General features: G+C 33.6%; 1 protein-coding gene across 2 annotated transcripts in view; it reads left to right on the plus strand.

The window, feature by feature from the left end:
- The window catches only part of LOC135835697 (uncharacterized), a 387,401-nt gene that overhangs the window by 283,004 nt on the left and 76,586 nt on the right, over nt 1-27,811 (plus strand). For both annotated transcript variants that reach the window (XM_065350086.1, XM_065350085.1), the window contains exon 26: nt 11,204-11,353. In XM_065350086.1, coding sequence (XP_065206158.1) covers nt 11,204-11,353 — 150 coding nt within the window. The remainder of the gene's footprint in view (nt 1-11,203; nt 11,354-27,811) is intronic.

Below are 27,811 nucleotides of genomic sequence, written 5' to 3' on the forward strand. Positions count from 1 at the left end.
ACTGTCGGAGCTAATAATAACGTTAATTAATTCGACAAAAAGGATTACGCGAGCACATTTTTATACGCAGCTTCGAGACACCGACACCACACAATACCTTTACCTACCTACCAACCTATACCTATTATACGATGAAGCCCATACGATGAAGTAATTTTTTTTCATTCAAATTAAATTGCCGGATTCACGCCACTTGACAAAGATCATTATTCATCGAATGTCATGAGCTCATCGTGTCTCATACTCCACGACGTGTGTAAATCCCCAAAGGGGTAAACGTTCTCATCGTTGCGACAATTTAATGTATATTAAATAATTAGCCCACCTCGTGCGCCATTAATTCTGAAATCTTCCTCAAATATACACCTACGCAGCATATACTATACGATGAACACTTGCAAAGGCAATTAACTTCTGCGAAATACTCGTGTTTTCAATTTTCTCAAAACAGCCAAGTTTGGTTTGTTTTTTTATTCTGAAACTCGTTGACGTCAAAATATTCTTTGTCCAGGACCTCCTGCTATTGTTTATAGAAGACTAAATCGGCTTATAATATTTTGGCAGGAAAAAAATCAATTCGCGGAACAATATTTTTATTAAGTGTGTCGTATAGTCTCCGATCGTATAATGAAATGTCGATATATAAAGGGTTACTAGTCTGGAAAATTTTACGTATACTACGCAATGGTACCCTATATAATATACTATGGTGGAAATTATTATGGTTAAATTATTACGCCTTATAGACTCGTACGTATAAGTTTAACTACCTACGTATCAAGTTCGATTTTATCCCTCATCTGGTATCCTTTCACCCAGATTACTCGACTTTTATGTTTTATTTAACGTCATCCCTTCGTCGACTCGTTTCGCAATATAATTTTTTTTTCAACGTATGTGTACTCGAAGGAAAAATTAAAATCGTTATACACAGGGTGTTATATTAAACGGCTGCCTGGCTGCCATACATTGGATTTTGAGTAAAACTCGATACAAAAGGTAATAAAATATACAGGTGAAAAGTTTCCTCGAGGTTTGAAGAGAAAAAGTTGTTATTTAATCATAAATAATATGTTTTTTCCTCAAAAAATTCTCATCTTGACATTTTAAAAAACTGAACCACTGTCCCTTGAAATATTAAACATCCAGTTCGAGTACTCGCATCAAGTTTTTTGCCTCGTGTAACTGATTATTCTCATAAATCCGATGCATGGCTAACGTTTGATGGAACATACTGTATCCCTTATCTCGAGTAAATTGAAAAGTACGCCATATAAGCCCAGAAAACGAATTCCTAAATGGGTTGGGGTTGATAAGGAGCAACAAATCTCTGATAGCAGGGTTTGTTTAATATAGACAAAGTACATAATACTCATATACGCAACGTACTACGACAACAACGCCAGCAAAATTACGTCACAACGCATAAAAATAATAAGCAATAGCAAGCAGCAGGTGTTTTATCTGCGAGCTTTTCGAGCCCTTTAAAGCCAACAACGTTTGGTTTTGGAACTTTCGCGACAACTTGGGGAAATACCTATATATCGGTAGGTACCTACTATAATAGGAAAATTTACGTCATACAATACCTCGATAAAATAATCTTAAAAAATTGCTTGAAAATATTATCCACTAATTTTATATTTCGTAACACGGGTCTCCTATTCTTACAATGTAAAGTAGGTATAGATATAGAATCACTCAATGGTCCATCCTATCTTCTCTATGTTATTTTCTCCCTGGTTCGACGTTAAATTTAATTACACTCGCGATGTTCGTACAAATTAAGAAGAGTGTTTATTTTTTATGTAAAACGTTGAAATTTCGGCTTTAATTTCAATTTTATCAACGTCCTGTGAATTTTATTTCAGGTTTTAAACGGTCAAATAAGATTTAACCTTGAAAAATTTTTCCACGGGGTACTAATTTTAGCATTTGATTTTCTTTTGAGAAATGTTTAGTGATGTCCAAAAGTGCTGTTGAAATTACATTGACCTTTTAGCGCTGTCTCTCCCACATTTTTTTTCTTTTTTTTTTTTTTCGTTTTGCTAAAATAGAAGACTTCTCGAGAGTAATATCGTCTCATTTAGTCATTCGAAAAAATATACAAATATACTCGTAGCGAGCCGTTTTGATAAAATTAGAGTCATTCAGCTTTCAAGTTACTTGCTTGCTTTCTATTCTTTCGTTTGAAAAACCCATTAATAAATTCCAAAATTTGTCTAAAAAAAAATTCCGAAGTGAATTAAATTAAAAAAGACAAAGAGGTCATTTCATATCAACTCGACTGAAAAAAAATCAATTTTCGAAGTCATGTGTTTCAATTTCACTCTTTTACAATATCTACCCACCCAACAACACTTGAAAAAATCATCATTAGTTCATCTACAGCCTCTTACGAAGAGAGCGTGAGGGCCTTTGTGTATTTTCGTCAGATACTTGAGCAGACACCTATAATAAAATGGAATTTTGATAAGAATTTTTCAGGGTTTTTTGTTTTTCCAAGTTCTTATAAAGTTACATTATCGCAGTTTATTGATCTGCTTCCGAATTCTTTGAAGTAAACCTTGAGATCTAAAAATCTACTTCAATGTTAGGCTATTCAAAATATCAAAGAAATGGCTAGGTCTAGGTATTAATTAATGCAATTTTTTTTCAAGTTCATGAAAAGCTAGTCAGATAAAAACTGTATAATTCAACGTAGTATGTACTCTAAATATTAGGAAGTTATCAGTCTTCAGTAGTCAACGCGTTGAAAATTTTGGATAAATCTTTGGATCATACAACATATTTTCAAAAGAAACGTTTTAAATTAGGTACGGACCCATGGAAGGGAAGGGGGGTCCTACAGGATAATTCTTCAAATAAAAGTGGTCCCTTAAAAGCTTTCCCACAGTTTTTGTTCTTACAAAATCATCATTTGATGCCACCCAGGAGCCTAAAAATATCAACAAAATAAACCTTTGAAAAAACGTTAAAATCGCGTTTGCGCGAATTCAATGAAGTAGATATACATAGTAGGTACCTAAAATCTCAGAATTTGGCCCAAAAAAGCTCAATTATGAAAGTTACAGGAAAAATTACTTGAAAAATTATCGAGCACTTGCTAGTGTGTTTCAAATGTAAATTATTCGATTTATTTGAAAAAATATGCACAAACGCCTTTTTTAAGAATGCCTAATGTAAGGGGCTCTAAAAAAAGGGTTCTAAATTACGAACATAGAGGGAGCTTAATTGAACTTTTTCATGTAGATAATTAAATATAATATACCTCAAAACGTTACGTTTGGCGCAAATCGCAGGTTTCCAGTTTTCTAGGGGTTCCCAAAATATTGAAATTACGAAAAATTGGAAGATTGGATTTTTGAGTACCAGTGAAAAATTTTATTGAGCTCAAAATTTGGTAGGATGGAGGTCTTTCCAATATATACGTACTAATAAACTCTAAAAAGTTTTTTTAGCGGGGTTCAAAGGGGTAGAGGAGAAGGTACAAATATGGACCCACTCTAACTTTTTGGCTTTAAAGGGTAGAAAACATCATCAAATTTTTTTTTCGAATATACCATTCGAAAGGCCAAGGACTCTAGTAGGTATATTGTGTAAAAAAAAATTTTTTGTTGAAAACTCATGGAGAACTTTGAAATTTAGAAAAGTGACATAAAATGGTTCAAATATGGACGCGGGTGCAAATATGAACCCCCTAAAAAAATGTCTAAAAATTGCAGAAAATGATGCGAAAATATATTTAAAGACGTTTTTCAACTTAAATATAATTACGAAAAAAACATCAAATACACGAAGAAAAAAATTGATTTTCATGAGAAAAAGCCGGATTTTCTGGATTTTACTTCTAAAACGGCCCATATCATACTTTCTTTGTCCCATTTCCGCCTTTTAGGACTTCTCTTCTTCATTGATTGCTTTTTCCTCGGCATTCTAGAAAAAATTATACGAAAAAATTTATGGGCCCATATTTATACCAATTTAAAAAAACGAGTCAGTTTATGAAAAATGGGAAAAAATAGGAAAATCGAGTAAAGGAATGACAAGTATGAAAGTACATATATTCTGAAAGTATACATTGAAAGTTACTTAATTCGCTAATAATTTTTTTTCTGAACGTTATTAGAAGTACATCAATCTTTGAATGAAAACGGAGTAAAATTTTCCAATTGCAACAAAAAATCACGAAAAAAAAATGCTGATTAGAGACAGGGAAGTTTGCATGGATCCGAAATAAGTAAGCAGATCGTCGGTACTACACTACAAGAACAATTTTTAGTTCCGACCATGACAGCACCGCTAGTAGTTTTCTTTAAATGAGGGTGGGTCCATATTTGTACCCAGGTCCATAATTGTACCTTCTCCTCTAGGTTCAAAATGGTGGTTCCAAAAAATTAAACCCCCTCCAATTTCTGCCCCCAAAGGTCGAAAATAGGAAAATCACCTCGCATATCGTTTATCGGATTCAAACAGATATTTTACACTAAAAAAGTTGTTGAAAATAATACTCAGTGGTTCCTAAAATTCTTTTTTTATTCGCAACTTTGGGAACCCCTGGAGCCCAAAATGGTCATTTTGGGTTAACTCACGGATTCGTATTTGGAACATTTATTACAACATTTTAAGAGTGGTCGGTCAATACTGTCTGGTGCCAAAAAAGGCCATATCGCAACTCTTCCTTTAGCAGAGGCCTTCATTTCGAGTTGATAGTTACTCAGAAAAAAATTTTAGCCCTTAAGTGCATAGGTTCCCATATATGGAACATCAATTTTGAAAAATTCCTAAGGGCACCCAAATGGAAATTTTTCATTAAATGCATCATGTTCCATTTCTGGAACATGTTTTCTACCCACAAACCAAAAATCACGGAATTCTAACCACATTAAAAAAATATATAAACATTCACAGGTCAAAATGCTAGGCAAACTCAAGTTTTTTGATAACAGCTGATTTCTGCTTTTTTGAAAACACTGTGGAATCGCTAAATATGAACGAAATGAGCTGAAAAAAATCTTGTTGGGTAGCTGGCACTCTCTAGTATCTGTTCTGATAACCAAAATTACCCGACCTGACGATTTGAGACCATGGGATTCAATAATAATCGTGTTCCATATACGGCACATCATGCATAAAAAGTACCCATTTTCGTATTTTTTGTTCCATATCTGGCACATCATGCGCATAAAGCACCCATTTTCTACTATTTTTATATTTTTTTTCAAGCTCCTTATCGCTTGTTTACACTTTTCTTCGAGTAAATTTCGATTTTCTGGCTAAATTATTACGAATTATTACCATGGAATTGAAATTCACTCGAATAAAACCATTTATTCGAAATAAATTTACAATTTGACTCCATTTGGCACAAAAATTTTTTCACTACATGCATGATGTGCCGTATATGGGACATACTTTTTTCAACCCTCTAGAAGGGGTAGTTTTGATCCTGGAATTTTTTTATTATTTTTCTAGTGCTATTAGAGGCAAAAGCTACCCAAAAATATTTTTTTGGAAGCCATAGAAAAGTCATGCACTTAAGGGTTAGTTCCTGAGGTGTCCGTGTAGGGAAGCAATGAGGTTTCAATGAAGAGGAATTTTTAAAAAAATCGTGTTTTTTTCGCTCCTCTCATTAACCATCCTGTTTCGGGAAAAATTACCCAGTTCTAAATGAAAGTAAATATCTGAGATTCTGCACAGATTGTATAAGTACTATTGCCCGCAAAATCCAAGACCACTCTAAAGGTTCCACTGAGAAGTTGAAAATTTGCAAATAGCTCATTTTTGCGTAAATTGAAGTTTTGAAAATTTTTTCTTCTCAAATATTTCGCACTATAATCTGGCCAAAATATTGAAAGATGTCATTTCTGAAATTGAGGAAATCTTTCAGAACGCAGTGATTCCAATTTTCTGGTCATTTCTGTCAATTTCAAAAACTTGCAAAAATAAAAAAAAGATAAAAACTTATGGAATTTTTCAATTCTTTGAAGTTGGCAGAAATTACCAAAAAATTGACACTACTGTATTCCAAAATATTTCCCCTATTTCAGGAATGACATCTTTCAATATTTTGGCTTGAATAATACGAAATATTTGTGAAGAAAAAATTTTTCAAAACATGTTTTTTCCAAAACAGGTTAGGTGAGATCTACAGTGAAAAACCTACGATTTTTTTCGAAAATTCCCCCTCTTTATAAACTCTTTTCTTCCTTTTAGCCTTTAGGTACACCTCTGGAGTTGAGATCTTTTCTGGGTAACAACTATCAACTCAAAATGAAAGTCTTTACTGAATTTGATTAAAATCTGCCGGGTTTTTTTTTGGGGGGGGGAGGGGGGTTGATTTATCCTAATGTAGGTTACTTTACTTACATATGTACATGTCAATAAACTCTTAATTCGGAGTCTTAGTAATCCATACAGCTGTGCATTTATCTATTCAATAGATAGCCAAACCAAATGAGGTTTTTCTGTACGGAACCAGTTGCCATATAGGATGATGCAAATAATGATAACGAGCATCCTTGAATGGTGTAAAATTTGAGGTAACCGTTTATGGGAATCGGAAAACAGTATATAACTTGATTACAGTCTTTATTAGGAAGTTGAATAGGAATAGAATAAGCGAAAAAAAACCTACAACTTATCAGTGCATTCATACTTAACTTGAGATATCTCCAAATTGAAGAAAAATATTTCCAGAAAACTGTAAACTGCTGACGCAAATTGGGTAGATGAAATTGATATCTTCATTTTTCGAGGATTTTAAGAAAATGAGACTATAGGATGAACATAGAAGGTGGGAAGAGAGGAGTACAAAAGATGATGCAAACAGGAATAGACCATTGCGCTTAAATGGAAATGTATACAGCGGGAAATTCGAACTGAAACTTTGATATACCTACCTACCATAAGCAATCATATATTTTGGTGTAACCCAAACTCGTTGGATACATATTATATCTAATGTTAAAATAGTACGTATTTAATGAGAGCTTCGGGAATGTGCAGCACAGAGTAGAGCACACCAGCATCAGCAAGAACAACGATTCCCTAATAGCGGGCAATTTTTCATGCATCACAATGAACGCATTCTTCACTTTATCGAGATTGATTGAGCGGAACTGTTGAATAAAACATTTAAATTGCACGGCAGGCAGGCACGCACACAACCACAAACGTTCGATTGTTTACATAACGATTTATGCGCTTATTTATGTTACATTACATTGATTGACCGTGCCATGCTGCCGAGCTCAATGCTCCTCGCGGCATCGATAAAAAATGCACACGATTCGTACAAATTATACACATACGTATAGTTATCGTACATGCAGCGCGAAGATTCGCAGCCAGAAAATGCATATTGCATGTAAACAAATGGCAATAAGATTGAGCGTACGATGCGCATTATTAATATTATGCACTTAAAATGGGGAATCGCCGCCGCCACTGCTGATGGCACCAGGACCAAGGGAAATGGGCGCGAAGGCGAGCGATGTCTCTTACGTGGACGTGCATAAATATTTGGCCAATGTGTCCGCGTTTTGCCGGCTATAATGTGATGGATTAGGTGTCGATAAGCGTGATCTTCGGGTAAACGTATCGCTTTTACGGGCAATACGAATACGTATACGAATCGAAGAGTACCAACGACCAAGACGACGAAGGAGGCGGTGGTAACAAGCAGGGAAAATGTTTTGCTCTCGACACGTGGCCGCGTTTAATTTTAGATCAAGCGGTAATCGAATTTTTCTAAAATAATAATTTGGCGTAATGAAGGGAGTAGGCATTCTACCCCCTTGCTTGGGCTGGGCTTTGCTCGGCCGATCTGATGGTGACATGTGGAACACGGTGACAAAGTCGAGTGGTATTGATTTCTGAAAACAGAAGCTATACGAAAAACACTTAAAAACTTTCAAGGTGAAGTGGAAGGTACGAGTACTTTTATAGAAAGCTATGGAAATAGGATCCGCAGAGCGAATTTGCCGGCTATACATCTCCTACTACTTGTTGGTATGCCTTTTAAAAGCCGCAACGCCGACGTCCGCCTTTATATTTTTGGTGCAGTCGAATGAATTTTTAAGTAGGTGGGAAAACAAGTTATTTATGTGTCGATATACCAGTCAACTTTTTTTGCAGTAGAGCTCATTTCACATTTTTTTCATTTCTGCAGCTGCCAAAATCTGAAAATGCAAAGGATTGAGATCCCTCCCTCTTACACATGTTAGCACAAAAATTACACCAGAATCTATGAAAAATTTTTAATTTTTTTCAATGACCTGAGAACTACATAATAGTTTGAAAAAATTGGAAGAACATCGTATCGATGTATCGATATTATCATTTCGATATTTATCCTATATCGCTAGCCCTAGCTCGAACCATACACGATACCAACGAACATCACGATAAACACTCGTTTAATTACGAATCCCATCCCAAATTCGTCTCGTCATTTTGAAAAATTATGATTAAATTTTTCCATTTCCAAGCTGGCACATTCCGACGACGTCCGGATTTGCAACGAAAATACGAGTACACCGCTGTCGACTGTGTACTAAAAATGTACTCGCAATGCGTGACTATTTTCCATAAATGGTCAACGAACCGCCGACCTATTTCGTAACCGTAGCCGCGGGGTGGATCGCGAAGTATATTTTGGCCAATGATACAAATAGCGCATAATTTCAGCACGACGTCGTAATTTTCCTCGGTCAAATGATGTCTCGGGTGTAGTGATAAGATTTGGGTCGTCGAGCTTGAAATTTGAACTCTTGCGTGGATTTCTGTACTCGTTTTTGGTGAGATATTCTTAGCAAATCGAAGCTATAGTCTCGGATTACCTTGTTGACATTTTTGCGTCGATTAACGAGCGCCAAACGAGACTGAAATCAAAGTATCTCTCTATTTTTTTACACCCTGCTCATGGCGCGATCGTATTTGTATGTGTCAATTATAAATGATGATAGGAGAGTCGTTCTCGACCAATAATATTCGCAGTGCATATTTTCAACAACTACATACTTAAACATAGATGGAAAGAAAAACGCAAACAATTTGTTTGTGTTTTTATCGAAGTCTTTTTTGCCATAGAGATGTTGTAGAGTTTGGCAATCTAGCATTTTTGGATCTTACAGTGGTTTTGAGGGGAGGGGAAGGGGATGACATTTTGTAATATTTTGTTAAATTCAGACAGTTCTGCAAATGATTTCATTTCAATAGCTCATGAAATTAAACTGTGTGAAGGGGGCAGGGCAGGGGTTGTCTTTCATAAATTGCCTACTACCTCCTCCTCCCTTCAATGAGCACAATACTTAATTATGCTCTAAAAATTTAAAAAAAATCGCTTGTGAGGAAAAATGAAGTGGTCATATTAATTTACCTTTTTCTTCCATTTTATCACTTTCCTTTATTTTTTCCCAACCAAAAAAAAAGTGTACTTATCGATTCAAAAATCGAATTGGCGAAATTCAGACGTTAGAGCGAAAGCTCGTGATTTTAATCACAATCTATCTTCAGTCAAAATTTCTGGTGCTAAAGTGCATTTTTTCGATTCTTGGTAAATTTTTAAAAATCAAATTTTGGCAAAAAATGAAAAAATGAAAATTCAACCAAATTAACCTATGAAAGCCGAAATTAATTTCGATTCCCCCTCCCACCGACTAGTGAAAACGGGTTCAAATTGATTCGAGCAGTTCTGGAGCCCCCAGCCGATTTTTTAAACTTGGAATTTTCATAACGTTTGGCACAAATGAAGTTGGGAGGCTAAAAGGAGGAGTCCCGATAAGGCCATTTTTTGGCCCCCTGACAGTTATCGACTAGACCACTCTTGAAATGTTGTAATAAATATCCAAAATACGAATCGGTGGTTGGTTAACCCAAAATTACAATTTTTTGGACTCCAGGGGTTCCCAAAGTTGATGATTACAAAAAGAATTTTAGAAACCACTGAGAATTATTATCAAAAACTTTTTTAGCGTAAAATATCTGTTTGAACTCGATAAACGTTATGCGGGGTGATTTAACCATTTTCGACCCTCGGGGGCAGAAATTAGGAAGGTTTTGATTTTTAGAAAATTTTGGAACCACCATTTTGAACCTACCCCTTTTAGCCCCGCTTAAAAGCTTTTTACAGTTTATCAGTATCTGAAAGACCTTCACATCCTACTAAATTTTGAGCTCAATAAAATTTTTCGCTGGTACTCAAAATCCAGTTTTCCATTTTTTCGCAATTTCGAAATTTTGGGAACCCCTGGAAAACTAGAAACCTACGATTTGCGCCGAACGTAACGTTTTGAGGTATATATTCAATTATCTTGATGAAAAAGTTTAATTAAGCTCTCTGTATATTCGTAATTTTGAACTCTTTTTTTTAGAGCCCTCCACTTTAGGCACCCCTAATAAAAGTGTTTGAGCACATTTTTTCAAATAAATCGAAGAATTTACATTTGAACCACACTAGCAAGTGCTCGATAATTTTTTATTTATTTTTTATTCTTCCTGTAACTTTCAAAATTAAGCTTTTCTGGGCCAAATTCTGAGATTTTACTTCCTTGAAATCGTAATCGACTCATCATGTTGTGATATTAGAGTAACGACAACCTAAATTTTACTTTTTCAACATTTCATTCAGACCAATTTTGTGAAAATTTCATAGCTACAAAATTTCAGATTTCTACGTCAATTTCGCAAAATTTTGATTTTTTTCTCATTTTTCCCCAAATTTGATTTTTGAAAATTCATCAAAAATTTAAAAATGCACTGCAGTATTTGAGATTTTGGCTAATGATGGGTGTTTTTGCGAGCTTTTTTGATTTACTTTTGTCTGGTTCAAAAAATTTTCTGATAATTGGGATAGGTACCTCTTTTTCAAGGAAAAAATGAGTAGGAGAGATTTTTTGCAGAATTTCAAGTGTGCATTGTGCAATTTAAAATTCTTGAGGTCCTATCTTCGTTTCTTTATTTGTTTTTCGGGAGGGGAGATTGGGTGGAGTCATTTTCACGATATACAGAATATAATACTCGCATTTGAGCTATAATGAGCTGAAAGACGTACCTAGCTGAAATATTTTCTAAGAATTATACCGGGCATAAATTAACTTAATCAGGTTATACTCGTATTATATCTTACTTTGTATTTCCTTTTACCAAATAAAAAATATAAATTATGTAAAAAAAATATGTGTTTTTTTTTTTTTTACAGGAACAAAAAAGAAAACTTTTTCATACATCGATATACGAATCGGAAATCCAGTTGAAAAAGCTCTACATTCAAACATGCAAACGTCTTCCTGCCTTCAACTGCAAAGTTTTCCAAGTAAAGGAGTTACTTCGAGGCAAGACGAAGAAAAGGGTGAGTGTAATAATTTACATATATTTACCGTACACAATACACCTTTAAATTATTAAACATGCTATAAAAATTTACCTCTGAAAAATGTGAAATTTGACGAATAATTTTTGAGCATTTTTCATTTTTTTGATCTTCGACAATACAAAATATCTCTTATAGGTGAAGACGCGAATCACCTTGAATTTAGTGGGTTTATTGTATCCATTATTACACGTAGGTCGAAGGAACGTTGTCGGCTAAAATGTAGCCATTAATTTGCGATCGAAGTTTTTCGGTATCGTTGGAAACATGTATTGTTGAAAATTATCAACATTGATAGATTTCTATGTGTACCTACTATTTTTTTTTTCATTACGAAATTTATGTGGTATGTCTATGTCTATATCAAGGTACTAATCTCACTTGAACAGCGAGCTACGAGTTACCTATATGTGTTATTTTTACGATGTGTGAGACTGTATTATAAATGGTTGGTGCCTATCTATGGAATAGTTTGATTCATCCGCGTAAACAACACGAGCCCCTTCGTTTACCTTTGATTTTAGATTAAATTTTCAATTTATACAAGCTTTTTAAATATTATGTACCTACATGGAACTACTACCCTAATGATGGTAATTTTTTCATATTGAACGTCTAACGCGATTTTAATTTGGTCGTGTTTACCAATAAAAAATACGTACCTACGAGTAGACTGTGTTTGCAATCACATGTAGTGTGATGCGTAGGCTCAGTTCCATTTTTATCCGATTAATCTTGTATCATATTTTTGTTTATATTTTTATACTATATTATGGATTTTTTTCCTCTAGAAAAAAGTGTAGGTATATTATTATCCTCGCAAGTCTTTTAATTTCTGCTCAAAATATCTCAAAAATAACGTCTTTCCCTTTTAGAAAAAAAATCAACCTAAAATCCCGAAATGTACGACTAAACCGCAACAGTTCTGGGAATTTTCGTTATGGATCATAATCTCACTCCGATCGTTATTTTTTCAAAGAAATTACTGTGTTATCTATCTCTGAGAAAACCCAATTTTCTTCGGGAGAGTTGAAGTATTAATTTTCAAATTTTGAAGAAAAAATTGAGAAAATTACACGTCTTGAAAATGGCAAATGAAAATTCAATTGACGATTTTAACGTATTTTTTCATCCACTAATGATTTTTCATCGTTTCGTGCCAGACTTCCATTCCCTGATTGCAGAAAAATGTGTCATTGTACGAGTATCATTCATTTTGTCAGAAATAGCTCTGAGCTGAGAACCATTCCTTCTCCAGGGAGAAGTAAAAATGACAAAACTCGCGATACAAGCAATCGTATTTGTACACCACTAACAATTGCATTTCTTAACCGATCAAAAAAGAGCAGGTAAGACGTAAGAGGGATGGAAGTGACACGAATCTCTCGTACCCATAAGGTAAAAGGCGCCGCCATAAAAATACATCTTGTAATTTACAGTCGTGCCAAAGAGGAAAATAATACCCGTATGTTACATGGCTTTTGATGATGTTCATGAATGCCCAAAAGAGCATAAAAATGTCGATAAAGATAAACCACCGATGTTAAACGTGTAGGTGGATCTAGGTATAGTTTATAAGTAAGTAGGTACATAGCGAAGATAACAACTTAAGGAAGAAGGCCACGAAGCGGATAAACGCAGGGGTTAGACAAACTGTTATAATATTTTTGACCTACATTTCATATTTATATGAAAACTCGTACACACCGTACCTATGTACCATTTCCCCATATATTGAAAACAATGAGGCGTTATATTTCAAGGACACTCGAGGCTAAACGTCGACGTGAATTTTTCAAAAGCCATTTCGAGAGATGCGTTCATTAAAAACTTAATCTTTTTTTCATCCCTCTGTGTATATATATACGCAAGTCGAGGTCCGTTTTTCATATTACGACTCATCGTCGTTCTGAAACGTCGTCCTGTTCGTATCCTCGACGTAGCTAGAGCTACATACTTTTTTTCTCGCTGAAATTATTCTATTAAACTACCATAAAAGAAGCGTCCACAGATCGTAAAACAAAACGTAAATGGATAGGTAAGGCGGCGCCCACGCGTGCCACTTTGGTTTTACAAGGTGATGGCGCTATGGTCTCCGCCATCCATGTAAATTTTATTAGACAATATTTCAGACCCTCGAGCCCACTTTGTCAACAAAAAAAAATGCTCGAGTTACTTTTTTTAAAAGTGGAAATATACTTATCGCTTTATTAGCGACGAACCGAGCCGTGCTGTCTGGTGAATGGAATTAAAAATTTAAACTTGGTTCGGAAAACTAGTAACTTGCAAAATTCCACTGACTGACGCCGAGCATTTTAAAATATTGCGAGTTGAGCCAAATGTGTGCCTATATTAAGTAGATTGTAAGGTAATTGAGGGAAAATGCTGGTTTGCCGAAGATGCGGGTGGCAGCATAGTTGTCGAATTTTCTTTCGAATAAAAACCTCCCTAATATCTCTACAAAGAATATGCAACCAATAAACGATTTTTTGAACCAGAAACACCCCAACAGCTAGATTTCAAGTGATAAATTCCACTTGAATACATACTTGAACCAGAAAATTTGAAAAATGGATTGTCATTTTTAACTGAGCCAAATGAAAAATTTATTTCAATCGTCCCAAAATTGCGAGCATGTTTTTCAAAAAAAGTTCAGGATGAAAAACTTGGCCCTCGAAAAACATTGAAATTTGATCTAATTAAAGAATAAAAATAGAATTAGGTTTATACGGTTCATTTATTTATTTCTCGAATCAATGGGTGGCAGATCTGAACCCTTTTGCCAGGATTTTTGAATTTTGAAGGATGAAAAAATTCCGTAAAAATTTTATTGGTTTACTTACTTCTTTATGAAATTATTTTAAAAACACGTTTTCAAACTGCATCTGAGAATGCAAAATTATTCAAAATCATCACTTACCAATCTATTAGAGAGGTCAATTCGAGTCGACACAGGTTGAAAATACAGTGTGACCCAAATTTCAGCACTTAGGTAACCTCAATTAAATCAAATTTTGAAATTTTCAAAAATTTTCAAAAATTTGAAAAACGAAATCCAGCGTTAAAAAAAATTCCAATGAATTTCTATTCTTGAGCATAAATTTCTCGTATGAGAGTCAGGAAATTCGACTAAAAAGACCCACATGTTCAAGCAGACAATGCGACACTGCAGTACTCGTGGGATTCGCGTTAACATTTAGCTTTTCCGTTCATTTCCGCAATTGCACACCTATGTATAGGTGACTTGACTACCTGCCTACGTATTTCAACGTGAAAGAGTCGAGTATGTATTATTATTATGAAGGCGAATTGAGTGTGTTGTTACACAAACACATGCAAAAGTAGTAAGTACCTATTCCTATTCTCATTTGAGTAAATGTAGGTAGAGGTACACTACATATAACAAAGTTTAGGTATCTACTACTCGTACCATGTAAGAATAATATTGTTATAGTTTTACCTTACGTTAGTGAAACGCATCATTAATGTTAGCGACATTTCGTTACTTTTGTATATTCAACGAGCGTAAACGAATGAATCAAATCAACCAGCACCCGAATCGGTACCACGATTTCGTGTATGTCTTCTTAGCTCGATGAAAAACGCTACCTATCTCGCGGTTATGTGCTACATTTTGTTATAGATATTATCTACATGTATATCTAGTCCTCCCCATCATCATACTCCTCCCAAAATAAGAACTTTTTTATCATAAAACACGGAGAAAATATTGAAAATGTAGGCTGTCACAGTTGAAAAACTTGCATATGTGTACCTACTTATTTCAACAATATTTCCTACTTCACTGCCAAAGCGCCAAACAAAATAAAGAGAGGTGCTTTGGCATAAAACTATACAAATTTTCAAAATATTGCGTAGGTATTCTTTTGGGGCTTTTTAAAACGTATCTTAGGTAGTTCATCATTCAGAAACTAAAATGATTGGTTATGAAAATGAAGTACAGTGTCTCGTCAAAAAAAAAAAAAGTTGGAAGATTTTGACCAAATTTATCAGAGGCCTTCATTTTTGGTTGATAGTACGTATCATAGTTATGTAGGTACTTGTAAAAATTTTTAGCTCCGGTGGTGCCCCTGAAGGGAAGAAATAAGGTCTCAAAGAGGGAGAATTTTCGAAAAAATTGTGGTGTTTCGCTCCAAAAACTTGGAAATTTTTTCCGATGTTTCGAAGTTGGCAAAAATGATTAAAAAATTGACACCACTGCGTTCTAAATAATTCCTCAGTTTCAGGAATTTTACTTTTAATAATAAAACTGGCACGTTTACATACCTACCTACCTACCTACCTACCTACCAGAAAAGAAGTTCTCATTTTTAAGCATGTATTGAAGAAAATATATACAGTTAAAGTCGCTTAATGTTATAACCTTTGTCCCAGCCCAATTTAATAACATTAATCGACTTATAAGTTAACACAAACCAATTGAAAAGAAAATGATTTTTTTTTGTCAGAAATTTTTACATGATCAATAATTTTATACAAAATATGTAGTCGTTGAACTAAAATTTCACAAAAATTGCGAGAAAAAATGTTGAAAATAGGTTAAAACTTTGAAAAAGTTATGAAAAAAGTATTGAAAGTGATGTCAATCACAAAAAACGTCTGAAATTTCAGAAGAATTAGGCAAAAACTGGGTGAAAAAGTGTTAAAAACACATAAAAACTGTATAAAAATGTGAAAAACGCATTAAAATCAGTTAAAAGTTATTACATTATCCTATGCTTTAATTACAATAACCGATGGAATTTCAATGTAATAAGATATAAAAGATTGGGACCAAATGATTTTAATAACATGAAGTGATTTATAACATTAACTGTTATAATAATAAGCGACTTTTACTGTAAGGGTAAGGGCCAGGGATGAAAAGCCTTAAAATAAAACTTCAACTTTTGGCTTTTAGCTTGAAATTTCAAAATTGAAACCTTTGGATTTAGCTTTCGGCTCTCTCGATTTTTAAGGCTTGCTTTACCCAAGCTTTCGGCTTCCAAAGGCTTTCCCTTATATTTTCAATTTAACAGCTTCAGCTATATTTCATTAGGCTTTTAGCTTTAAACTTTTAGCTGATACACTATCAATTTACAAAAAAAAGGGAATTAAAAATTAGATCAGGTACATTGATTTCATAATTAGTGATAGTAGAGAATATTCATTGCTAGAATTTTTTTTCATTTCATTAAATCGCATTAAAATAAAAGTAAATGAAATTTTTTTCATTTTTTCGTTTTTTCTGAATTTAGAGAACTCAATTCTGCAAACAAGCCTTTGAAAAAGCCAAAAAAATTAAACTTTTGGCTAGCTTTTGGTTTGGAAAAAATGAAACTTGCAAACTTTTAGCTTTGGGCTTAGTTCGAAAATCTGCTTGGCTTTCAGCTTTCGGCTTTAAGCTTTCGGCTAGCTTTTCATCCCTGGTAAGGGCACCAATTATGGACCAGTCCTCAATATGGACCAGCGCCTGTTCTCGTTGGTGATTAGCGCAATCTGCCAGGAAAAAATGTTTTTCAATGTATTTTTCACCAAAAAAAAACGAATGAGACAAAAATTACAACTGTGAAGTCAAAACTCGATGAGAAATTTACAAAAAATTGTTTTGAGACACTGAAAATTTTTTTTAGTGTGTTTTTCAACTTTTATTATAATATAATTGTGGTTTAATTTTGTATATGTTATTGACATTTGATACAATTTTTGGTGCAAAGTTTTTTTTTATGGGGTGCGCTAATATGGACCACCTGTGATATTGAATTTGTTTACTCATTTTCATCATTTCTTACAGCTGCTGAAAAGGAGAATACTTGAAATACTTTTTTTGTTCATTTCTACAAATAAATATGATGTTTTGAAATGTAAAAATACGAAAAGGGGATTTTGAGGGGAAGAGGGAAACGCTGGTATATATGCTAAACGCCATATACTTAAGGTAGCATTACAATAGTAAAATTGTCTATATAAGGATTTCTTCCCCATGGAATGAAACTAGTTTTGTTTCTGGGTTCCTACTTCCTATGCATTGGTAAAAGTAAAAAGAACAACAAGAGCAGTGGTTTTTTTTTTTGCAATTCGAGAAAGGGACAAATCGGTGCAATGAAACTTGCAACCCACACAGTGAACAAAGCACCTATATCGATGGCCATGACTTATCAGGATAAAGGTCCGTTTTTATGAAAACACCAAACTGCTGCTTTCGCAATAATCGAGTTGCTTTTGCAGGACGACATGATGAATACCTACGTAGGATAATTGTCACAGGCTTTGCCACGAGGCTTTGTATAAATCGCAGATCAAAAGCTACCTAGTACCTACCTATACCTTACCATGTGTATTATTTTCAAGCAGGGGTGTTGGGTATAATGCGATTTTAATGGCAGGTGCAGCTTTTCTTTCATTTTACTTCCGTTTTTTTTTAGGGTACCCACGTTCGTCGACTCCATTCCATACTCGTGTAGGTACATTATACATATACATATCTTTCATCGTATGTGTTTTGCATACCTATGTATTTCGCAAGCAAAAACCGAACACCTATACCTACTGTTCGTAACCTATTGTACGTGTACTATATGCAGATATACGTACAAATATACGTACACACGATAAACGTAACAGCATTAAACTCATCATTAGCTTCGCTACTATGAGCCAAGATACGAGTCGAATAGATTATTAAGGGTGAACGATCCCATAGTATTTTTCCATGTGTGTACAATCGGTAGTAATCTGCGAAAAAAACTATACGCTGGTGTAGTATTTTTTCCATCACATTGTCGCGTCTTCTCTCTATTCTCGCAGCATCTAGGTGTATAATCTTAAACTGGTAATATTTTGTCGGGATTTGTTATTGGACGCGAACAGACGATATATCACGCGAGTACTTACTACGTTTTTAAATGACGCGATAAACGCGCACAGTCGTTGTCGTTGTCGCAGATTTTCCAATTTTATTTAGGAAATTACATACACAATACACACATGCGGCGAATCTCGCGACAAAAGTTATGTCTCGCGTGTGAGCTGAATTATGTAAGGTTGATCTAGGTGTTTATGAGATGGCAAAATTTAAAGATTGATTGGTTCGAAGCTGCAAGAACATGCTTAGATGGATCGAGAATTGAAGTGGATGAGAAAAAGGTAATAAGAGATGAAATTTGTGTGGTAATGAGTAGAGAGTCGGGCAATCGAATGGAAGGGGGGGGGGTAATTCATATGATTATTACTTTGGAAGTTGAACACTGGAATTGAGGATATTTCTGTGGTGATTATGTACATATGTACTTGGGATCGAATGATGGAATGGATGGGGGGGGGAGATAGTGAGAGATGAGATGATATTCGTGTGATTTGCTAATTTGCCGGAGGGTCAAACATTGAAATAAACAAGAAAAGGGCGATAAAAGTGGTCACATAATGGAATGCATAGGAAAAGGGATAGAAAATTAAATTCAATCCAATAATTAATTTCACGAACTCTCAACTCACTTCTGCCATTTCAGATTACTGTTAAAAAAAACTTAAAACCAGAAAATCTCCACCTACGTACGTAAAACAATTTCAAAAGAATACAAATTCTTTTGAAATTAATTACTCGAATTAAAAAAGTACTCTTATCCTGCACTTGCAATATACGTATTTCACTTTCAGTTTCGATTACATCAAAGCTAAGAACAAAATAATGTACTTATAGTCGCGAGGATATACTATCCAAGCGTAAAATTTTAAACAACTTCACTGCCTCCCCTCTATCCACCTATTCTTTAATCTTCTAGCAAATAACAACACTAAATCTCCGAAGAGAATTAATCCAAATAACATCGACCTTCAAAAAAAAATATGATAAAGCTATAAAAAATATCAAAAGCAAAAGCTACATTTAGAAAAGAAAGAAAAAAAAACGAAACAAAACACAAAGATGAAAAAATAAATATACGCTTCACTTCCATCTCCGCCCACGAGAAACCGTCTTTTGTAAAGTCGAAGAGGAAAAATCACTGCGAGTGAATTGCAAAAGTACACAAAAAAATTAAATCTCGATAAAAGTAGAATTTCAATTTGCCTTGTCAAATTGGCAAAATAAAATTGAAGCAACAAGCGTAGAAATAAAACAACGAGAAAGAGTTTAAAACGCCGAATGTAAAACTTTAAAAAGGCTTTCTTTTTTTTTTCTTTATTCTTTTGTGAAATATTTCGATTTTTATCGAGCCTATATAAATTAATAAGAGTGTAGTAGTCAGGTAGGCAGAGGCACATCACTCTTTGGATGGAATTCCTGTTCGCACACGGAGGAAAGAAAAAGAATTTTGGTTCAATTTTGCTAAAAGTAGCTTCCTTTTGATTGTTTTTGTAGATATTTCAAGGTAGAATTCTTCAAGGGCAATCGCGAGAAAAAAAATCACATTTAATTCTCGGCTCAATCACGATGGCAAACTTGCAAATTGGAATAAGGTCAAGGTCAAGTTGAGAATTCTTTAGCATGATGAACTTTTAAACGCGAAAATAAACAAATCTCTGGATTCTAGAAATTAGGAATTAATTATGTAATTTATTTTTAGATGATCATAATTTTTTTGTCAATGAAATTTTGATGTTTTTTTTAGGGCTTAAGAATTATTATCAGAATTTGATTTTTCAAATGTTTCTAGTTTTTTTCTCCACAAAATGCAAACATACTCGTATGGATTTTGAATTTATTATTTTGGCTGTAATGTGTAAAAGTGGCTTAGAACTCTGGGATTGATAATTATTTTGGAGGTAATTTAGTGGAGCAATACGTATTTTGGAATGTAGTGGTGCCAAGTTTTTGATCATTACTTATTTCCAATTTCAAAAAATCCAGAAAAATAGCCAAAGTTTTTTCGCCTACGAAACGGACTTTCACCACCAATGACCGAAGTAGGCTACATTTTGACCGAATTTAAGACCCCCTCTTTTTTTGAAAAATTCATTTTTTTTTTTGTAAAATTTATACAACTTTTATGAATGATAAGTTAAACGTTAATATTTTATTAAACATCGCCATAATTCTTCGACTTGTTGACATAATTTTATGGTCTTCTTATGCATTTTTTCAAAAAATACGTCTAGAAGTACATTCACTTTTTTTTTGAAACAAAATTACCTAGGTCATTTTTTTCAAATAAAATTGAACTTTTGAATTTTACATATTTTTTTATTTTTCAAACTTTTGTCTTGTTTTAATATACGAGGAAACACGTTTGATGATGTTAAGATTATTCCTTGATAATTAATAGATATTTACCAAGAAAAAATCCACTATTGACATAGCATCACTTTTTGCATTGGGGTATTTTTCCTAAATGTTTTTTCGATCGAATTTTTCATCTTGGTAAAATGGTGTTCATTTTTCGTTTTCGAACATTTTCTCAACTTTCTCGTCTTTTGCGTTCTTAATTTCATCATTTTTCATCAGTGGAGTGGAAAAAATAACATTTATTTCTTAATTTTGTGAATGAGATATTTTTTATGTTTTAAAAATTTTTATTCGTTTTCTTTTAATCTTCCCTTCTTTTGTATAACTGTTTTACTAAAAATAATATATCATTGTTTCATTTTCACAACTTTTTTTTTCTTTTAAAAATTTTGTAAATTCTTCTTATGCTGAAGAAATTTTTTAGATATCTTGATATTTCAGTGTCGGGGTGGGGGGGTCAATTTGGTATTAACAAATCCAAAGCAATTTCACTTTTTTCCTTACTTATTTTGATTTTTTTTACACCTAAGTATATCAACATCAATTTTTTTTTTAAATTTTGCAACAATTTTATAAATTACTTAATAATTAGATTTTCTGTTTTTTTGTTTTTTTTTTTTTTCATGAGGAGTGTGAGATTTTTTTCCTAATTCTTGAACACTGCAACGAACTGTAGACCTATATGTACTTTCAAGCCAAGTTTCCAACAAGTTTTAATTTTCGACCATAAAGCACAAAACAATCTTTAAATTAGTCTACTAATGACTGATGAAATTAATAAATAAGAACCACAACAAATCCTCGTGAAAAGAATTCAAGTAAATAGGCTCAAAACAATAACAGAATATGCTTTCAAAAAAAAAAAAAACGATCGAATGAGTAAAACAATGGGGAAAATGTCTCGTGAAGGAATGTAAACAATTGATAAATTTTTATCGCCCAATTTAACATTTTCAAGGTCCCTAAAAAACACATTCTTCATTTCCAATCATCGTCCGTTGGCTTTCTCTTCCCTCTGTTGTCAACTGCAATTGCCCTTGTCTTGAGAAATTTTTCACAACAGAGATACAGGATACAATATCTTACGCTTTTAAGAAAATCTACTATTGCATTTGCATATGGGAAAACATACTGTGTAATATGTAAATGGGACGATAAAACAGCGGAAAAATAAATACACTGCGCCAAACAGTACATCCTGTCATGTATCCTTATACTCTTCTTCATTCATTCAGCTTCTTGCATTTCGCGAATAATTTGAAAAATACGCGTAATTTTTTCCTATTGTCGTAATACGCTGCTTTTATATTCGCATTGCTACGTGATTAATTTCGAATTTCAACTTCACTTGTAGAAATTTTTTAAATAAGGAGAAAAAAAATGGTAAAAAATTCGTGCAATTTTTTTCATCCATTAGCCCACGAGATTGCATAAATTTCTGCATAACGACGTAAACGATGGAGAGGGTTTGAGGTGCAGAGGGTTAATAGTCACACATGCTAATGCAACTAGGCTACGCACAAATGGCATGGCATGGCATGTGCTTCGTGGAACATCTTATAATCACAATGTACGAGTACAATTTGTAGGTACTCAGATCCACGCGACAAAAAAATCTTATTAGTTTTTCTACGTCTGGATGTATGTACATTGTTCATAGCAGGAGCCGAAAGAGTATAAGTATTCGAATGCAAAAATGTGCAATGAGTCGAAGTTCGTGATTTTAACACAAAACAAATCTAATAAGATGGCGCCAGTTGAACACTCGACAAAAAATTGCAATTTGTAAAAAAAAAAAAAATGAAATCAATTCTTTAGAAAAGGAAAAAAACACATTGAGAATGTTGCTGTAGCATAATGGAATCACGCAGCAGTCGTATATACTCTCCTCTAACTCCCTGTCTTCTGCATCTAATTACTAACTAAGCAAAGTTATGGACGGATGGATACGCAGCACACGCTTATACTTACTCTCAGCTCCAAGAATCGTTTTGCAAGTACCCAGACTTACGAGTACGTCTCATCTCAGTTCGGCCAATATTTCTTAACAAGACAACGACATTTAGCTTTGATAGACACGATTTGCTGTGACAGTTGTATACGTTGTGCTTATTTTGTGTTTTGCTTCCAAAAGGAGATGGGACGGGTACGAGGGAGATCTGGCCGTAGAATGATGAACGAGGCGAGCAGGGCTTCTTGAAACTGAAGTGAGTCATATTCAGGTGTTCGTGGCTGTCGCAGTTGTTGTGTAATTTAAAGAAAAAAATAATAATAAACGTTACCTACACGTTATATAGGTGATTCGAAACATAGGTGTCGAATATCGACGAAAATATAATCGTGCAATGTGCAGGAGAAGGGTAATACGGCGACGGTATCTTTCGTCGAGAATTCATTGATTTCATCGCTCGACGATTTTGTTCATTCGTTTTTAATCTACGTATTCGTGCGTACTGGTTTGAAAATAAAGAGATAAAACAACATTTTCGAATGCATTTACCCCCCTTATAATCTCTATTCCACTTACTCTGAAGTTGACTGCCGAAGCCACATCGTGTAACAAATGTGTTGAAAAAAATATATGTGTATTCATTGTATTGTACGAGTCCCCGCACCGACCCCACTCTCATCGAAGAAGAAGAAAAAAAAGTGAGTTGAAAAAACACGTGTTTAAAATTACTGTGCTGTCAGCGTTGTTCGTTGTACATACGTTTGTTAAAATAATGTGTAATGGGCTAATTGATTCTTTCACTCGCTATGCTAATGATTCGTCGGTCTTTGGTGGTGGTGCGGTTTGACTTGGAGGGATTGTTATGGTGTAAACCGAGCGTCGAAATGTCAAGTTACGTAGAAAACTTTAGCTTTTGATTTTGGTTTTAACTGTCTGCTTATTGTGGTATGAAAGCTTTTACTTTCAGTATTCTAAAATTTCTATGTTACATATGGTTCATATTTTCTCGTAATTTGACTTGTGGGTTTTGTTTTGAAATTATTCAATTCACCTTGAATTTTTTTTTTTTCAATGTTTACACAAGTTTTGGGCTGTCAAGAATAAGTAGGTACCTAGGTACCTACCTATGCGAGAACAATTTTTTTTCTCAAAGCATTAAATATAAAATATGTAAAATGAATGAATTTCAAAACATAGGTAGATAGATGATAGATAATTAGATACCTATTCGCTAAACCATTTTGAATCAAGTTGACAAGAAATTTGAAATTTTTATGAATCATTTTGAACCAACACAACACATGGTTCAGTCATATGTATTTGTTTGCCAGAAAATCAACGTCATCCGGAAAATTTTATCGCGTAACAATATTAATCGTGGACTCGAGTCTTATACGTAATTTGTAGCGAAAATTCGACGAAATAAAATTGGTAAAGCTATTGTTCTGTATCTCAACGTACCTGACAAGGGATCTGGGATGGCAACCTTTCAATCATTTAGTAGCCGATTTATGACCCCGAATTTTTTCAAAAAAATCCCCATTGAGATGCTACGTCACTGGGAATTTTCTGGTTAACAATAGATCAAATTCTAATATCGTGTTTTGAGAGACCAAATTTGGATGCGAGTGGAAAATGGTGTATTTTTCGAGCAAATGTATATATACCTACTTCATCAAAATATTATTTTTCAATTATTTTGGGTTCTTAATTTTCTTCCCAGATATTTCAACAACGAATGGTATCCAGCCAGAAGAGAAATTTTAAACCAGAACTGACCTAAAAAAAAAATAAACTTTGGTAGTTTCTTATTTTCGTCACCTCTCCCATCGATTGGAAACTGTTTCGAATCGTTCTGAGTAGTTCTTGAGTCTCCAGCAGATTTTTGTAAGTTTGAATTTTCTTAAATTTTTCCTCAATAAAGTTAGAAAGGTGACATTTTCATTATATACGCCAATTTCAACATCTTTAATCGACTGGAGGCGATTTCATGCTGTTTTGGAGCCTCCAACTGTATTCTGGGAATCCCAGATTATTAAAAAGTGCCATAAAAACTGTTCGAATTAAATTTAGTAAAAATTTCAGGGTGCTTTTTTGAAAATTGAAATTCCTAAAATGTTTCTGGAGGTTCCAGAATGGATTGAAATCATCTTCAATCGGCTAAGTATATTGAAATTAAGATATAAAAATGTGAATTTTAGATTTACAACTTTATTTGGTAAAATTAAGTGGGAATTTCGACTTCAAAAATCTACTACAGTCTCCAGAACTGCTCAAAATGATTTGAAACAGTTTCCAATCGATGGAGGGAGAGGATTCTAAAATAGGGTTGGTAATTACCAAATTCCAAATTTCCCATTAAATTTCGATTTTTGGCTCAAATTTGACTTTTAAAAATTTACCAAAGATTTAAAATGCGCTTTAGAATCTGAAATTTTGACTGGTGATGTATTTTTGGATACTACTCTTTCAATTTTTTGTGGGTCAAGATCTCTCGTCAATATCTTTTCAAGTTTTCTTTTTTTTTTTTTTTTTTTTTTTGTTGAATTTGCTCCATTTGTAACAGAAATTTTTTATACATGGAAAATTTTCTGATTATGAAGAAAAATTTAATTTAATTAAAACCTCGGACATGAAATATTTGGGAAAAAAATCAAAACCTACTCGTAGATTTCTATGAATTATGAAAAAATTATTGAGTTGTACATATAAAATTGTCTTCTGAAAATTTCCTGAAATAATAGGAATGAGTAAGTACTTACGTTCGGTAAGTACCTACTTATTTTTTCGGGGGGGGGGGGGGGAGACTTGAAAAAAATTTAGAAATCTCACAGTTTTGAGTTTAACAATATCACAAGTCCGTAGACACCTGCATTTGATATTTCGTTAAAATTTCAGTAATTTTCAGTTTCTACAAAAAAAAATCAAAAAAATGCAATAAAAATTCGAAAAAATTGTTATTTCATTTTTAAAAAAAATGGATTCGCAATCCTATACCTATTCCTTTATTTTGCAAAAGATATGTTGGAAAAGCGAGAAGAATCTATCATTTTTTTTGTTTGCTCAGAAAAGATCTCCATGCAAAGGAATTTCTCTAGATTTTTTTGAAATAGGCTATGTCAGCATTCCCTTCCGAACGATAATTTTTTCTTCCAACTCCAACACTCCAAAACAAAACACGCAAATATCAATGATTACATACAACCAAGTAGCAAGTAATAGAGTTGATTCGTATGAACGACTCGAACGATTCGAGATCGAACGGTGTGATTTGAAAAGAAAGGCGGGAAAACTCTATTACCCGCAACGTCTGGCGATACAAACGTGTTTCAGACTCAGTATTCGTGTTTTCGCGTACAACGAACTTCTCATTCGCGCTTTCCAGTGTACTGTGCAATTTTTCGTACGTAATACGTATTACGTACACTTTGCGAATTTTCCAATGCTAAATACATTACTACTATCGAATGATAATTTTCGCGTAGATTACGATGCGTTTTTGGCGCGATTTTTTTCCGTAATCAAGACGTATTTTCATTAGTTACTTTTTTCCTTGTTTTTTTTTTTTTTAAATTGAATTTCTTCTATAAAAATTGTGTTAGTGATTGGAAGTGTGTAATCAGTGTGTATTATTAGTTTTGCTCGGAATTACACCAATTAGGAAATTACAAGATCGAGTCAGCGAAATTTTCCCAAGATAATACCCGGTAATCGTAAAGGTAATATTTTCAAAAATTTGGGTTAATGCCAGCCTTGCATAGACAAATGTACACATAGATAACAACCCACGCTTATTCGCGTAATTCATTGTGTAAAATATCCGATCCGCAGTAATAGAAATTCAAATCCGAATTTTGTAAATGTATTCCTACCTATCAGTCTGTACAGTGTACATGCTTGGGAAAAAAGAATGTGATCACCTCGGAGCCTATTTTATTGTGATGTGAAAATAGGAAAATAAGAAGAAATGCATTCCTATACGATTTAACGCGACAAATAGAAAAATATCTTCTTATATTATTTTTATCGAAAGTGGTACATACAATTTACTCAGGGGTACGAGTGGTTTGGAAATACTTTCATTCTCTCGAGATATGTAAGAGTTCTAGTATTGTTGAGGAGAATGAAAAAAAACTACTTGGCTTCGATATAGCAAGCAGATAACATAATTTTACTTTTTTCGCAGCATTTATTCTGTATACCTACGAGTACGGGTACCTATAGTTTTCCTTGCCTCTTAAATTTCAGTAAAATGAAAACGAAAAAAATTCCCCTGGAAAAATACCTACTTTTTGAAGATGCATGGTGGAAAAGGAATCTTAAAAGAACGATACATTTGGTTTTTGGACGATTACCATATGGTAGATAGAGTGGTTCTATGACCTAAGACTACTATACGAGGAAAATGTGTTTTGAAAAAAATCGCGTTTCTCGATTATTATTTTTTTTTCGTGCATACTTTTTTTAAAAGTTGTTGTATCAAATTTCGGAATTACTGTAATCCAAAACTGCGTCTTTTTTATGCAAAGATTGATTACATGAAGGAGTTATTTTTTAACGAGATTTATGATTTTAATTGAATATCAGGTTCGCTCTTGGTTCACGTTCTTCATAGTTGAAGACATTTTCTTTTTTGTGTTAATTTGTTGACCGAGATACTGGAAGGATGTTGGTATTTGTTGAAGGAGTTTATAGAATCTATTTTTGATCTCATTAATATTATTCGTGGATATTTTTATTTTTCAATCTAAATTGTAAATTGTTTTTTATTCGTCGAGTTAATCAATTTTCGATTGATAATACGCAAGATCAGTTATGGTTTCAAGATTTCATTTGATATTGTTTTTCATTTCTTGAATGAGAAAAAAGTTAACGTATTTGATCTTCTCCAGCTCTTCTATGAATATACAATTTATAATTTAATTTTATTTCAACATTTCATTCAATCTTTCTGTTCAAAGTTCAGTCTCACTACATTTCTGATTCAATTTTTACTCGTGTTTTTCTGGAATTTCAGTGAGAAGTCGTAAATTTCCTTTTTGAGAAAACTAGGTACTGCGAAATTAATTGTACGTATACAGAAGGTTATCTAAATGCAATAAGTACCCAAGAATGTTTCGTGAGGATTTGATTTCTGGTTCACATTCTGTCGATAAATTGTTCTTAAAAAAAAAAAATCCAAAATTTCTTCCACATTTCAACTCAAAAACTTTTTAAAAAATTGTTTTTTGTTAATTTAATGTTAATCTTCCATTCACTTGTG

This window comes from Planococcus citri, chromosome 2 (genome assembly GCF_950023065.1).
Source record: "Planococcus citri chromosome 2, ihPlaCitr1.1, whole genome shotgun sequence".
Taxonomy (NCBI): Eukaryota; Metazoa; Arthropoda; class Insecta; order Hemiptera; family Pseudococcidae; genus Planococcus; species Planococcus citri.